Genomic DNA, 1,800 nt, shown 5'->3' on the forward strand with positions numbered 1-1,800 from the left:
GGGTTTTTTTTGTCTTTAATCCATAATCATCAAAATTGAAACAAATAAAGGCTTGAAATATTTCACTTTGTGTGTAGTGAACTAATATAAAATACAAGTTTCACTTTTTGAAACAAATTATTGAAATAAATGAACTTTCCCTCGATATTCAAATTTTTTGGCACATACCTGTATGGACCATGTGACTAGTGTGATTTGAGTTTTGTATTAAAAACGAGAGAAAGTGCAACTTGGATCTGAGCAACTACACAGTAGAAAGGAGAAAAATACTTGTTATACTATGAAAAGTGGTTGTGATGCAAGGTAAATGTAATTTCTACTTAATGGGCTTAAACATGCAAAATCACCAGTATGGCCATTTGTAATACCACTGCGAGGCAGTCCCAACCTCTCTCTCTTAACTTAATGGTAGAATTCTATCTGATGTCTGATGAAATAACTATGAAGTTTCCTTCACCTCAGAGTTTAACGAAAGGTCATGAGAAGGGGGAATGGCAGTCGGACAAAGCACTGACCGTGAAGCCAGGAACTGAGCTCATCTTCAGTCTTTTCAAAAGGATGTGAGTGATGTTTCAAGACCGCACATGGAAATGAACACACAACAAGACAAAATGGGCCATACAGACCTAAGGTCCCATGCAGTAGAACAGTGTTTGCTGTCCAAAGAATTTGTTGACAATATTCAGTCTGTACATGTGGCCTTCTCATTTTAAGTGTTAGTGTTCAAATGTTTTAGCAGAAATGATCACAACTCGCTGTAGCGCGCCCATGCATGACCAAGGGCTCATTCCTACTCACCGAGCTATGAAAACAAAATGTAAGATGGCAGCTCACAAAATTAGCTGTTGGGATAAAAAAACAAAATGAAGGCTTCTTTCTACATAATGGCAGCAGCAGATGGATGCACCAAAACTCACGTTGCTGTCAAACACAGAGGGGCAATACAGAAACAAGAGAATTGAGAAAGAGAAAAAGGTCAAGCTGCAGGCTGGGCAGTGCGCATGCTCAGTGAGTGACAAGGGCAGCGACCTACAGTACAACAGAGGAAACGGCATGATGACAGGCCCATGCAAAATGGCCACAAGCCACCCTTCCTTCAAACCCAGAATAGGCGACGCTTCCATTCTTGGATGAGATGTAAAAAAAACACTAGCAAGAGTCTGGCAGTAGAGGGGTTGTTGGCTGAGGGTGGTATAGACTGGATGAGTTAGTATACTCTGGGGAAGTGAAGAGGCAGCCAAATTTGGGAACAGCAGAGTTAACCCCCTCAAGCCAAGGAAGGGGAGGAGGTGGTTTAGGAGGATACAGACTGAAGGAGCACCTCCTCCTGAGATCCTCTCTGCTCTGAGTGTCCGCCCCTGTCCCCTACCCTCAAGTGTAGTGGGGGGAATGATGCTGCTGCTGCTGTGGCTGTGAGCCTGCCCTCCTCTCTCCTCTTTGGCTGCTGCGTCCCAGGGAGTATGGTGGTTGTGGTGCTGGGCGAGGCTAGGAGGACTGACGGTGAGGCTCAACTCTGCATCGCTTGAGTAGTCAAAACAATCTGGGAGTCAACAACACAAATGGGGAAATGTGTTTCTTTAGTGGCAGCAAGCCTCAACCAGTTTGAGCCTCACCGTAGTTTTGTCAGTTGAACCGTACACTAGATTAAACATATATACAGTGGGTACGGAAAGTATTCAGACCCCCTTAAATTTTTCCCTCTTTGTTATATTGCAGCCATATGCTAAAATCATTTAAGTTCATTTTTTTCCTCATTAATGTACACACAGCACCCCATATTGACAGAAAAACACAGAATTT

The 1,800-nt window shown here is 43.2% G+C and overlaps 1 protein-coding gene across 7 annotated transcripts in view; it reads right to left on the reverse strand.

The window, feature by feature from the left end:
* Window positions 1–376: 376 nt before the first annotated feature.
* Window positions 377–1,800, reverse strand: part of LOC109957131 (protein FAM126B-like) — a 36,910-nt gene continuing 35,486 nt past the window's right edge. For 6 of the 7 annotated variants that reach the window (XM_020594772.1, XM_020594770.1, XM_020594771.1 and 3 more), the window contains one exon: window positions 736–1,540. In XM_020594772.1, the coding sequence (XP_020450428.1) occupies window positions 831–1,540 (710 nt within the window). In that variant the 3' untranslated portion in view covers window positions 736–830. Of the gene's footprint in view, window positions 1,541–1,800 lie in introns of all 7 variants that reach the window. The other variant, XM_020594776.1, reaches the window with a different exon arrangement.

The sequence above is a fragment of the Monopterus albus genome, unplaced genomic scaffold, assembly GCF_001952655.1.
Source record: "Monopterus albus unplaced genomic scaffold, M_albus_1.0 scaffold24.1, whole genome shotgun sequence".
Lineage (NCBI taxonomy): Eukaryota > Metazoa > Chordata > Actinopteri > Synbranchiformes > Synbranchidae > Monopterus > Monopterus albus.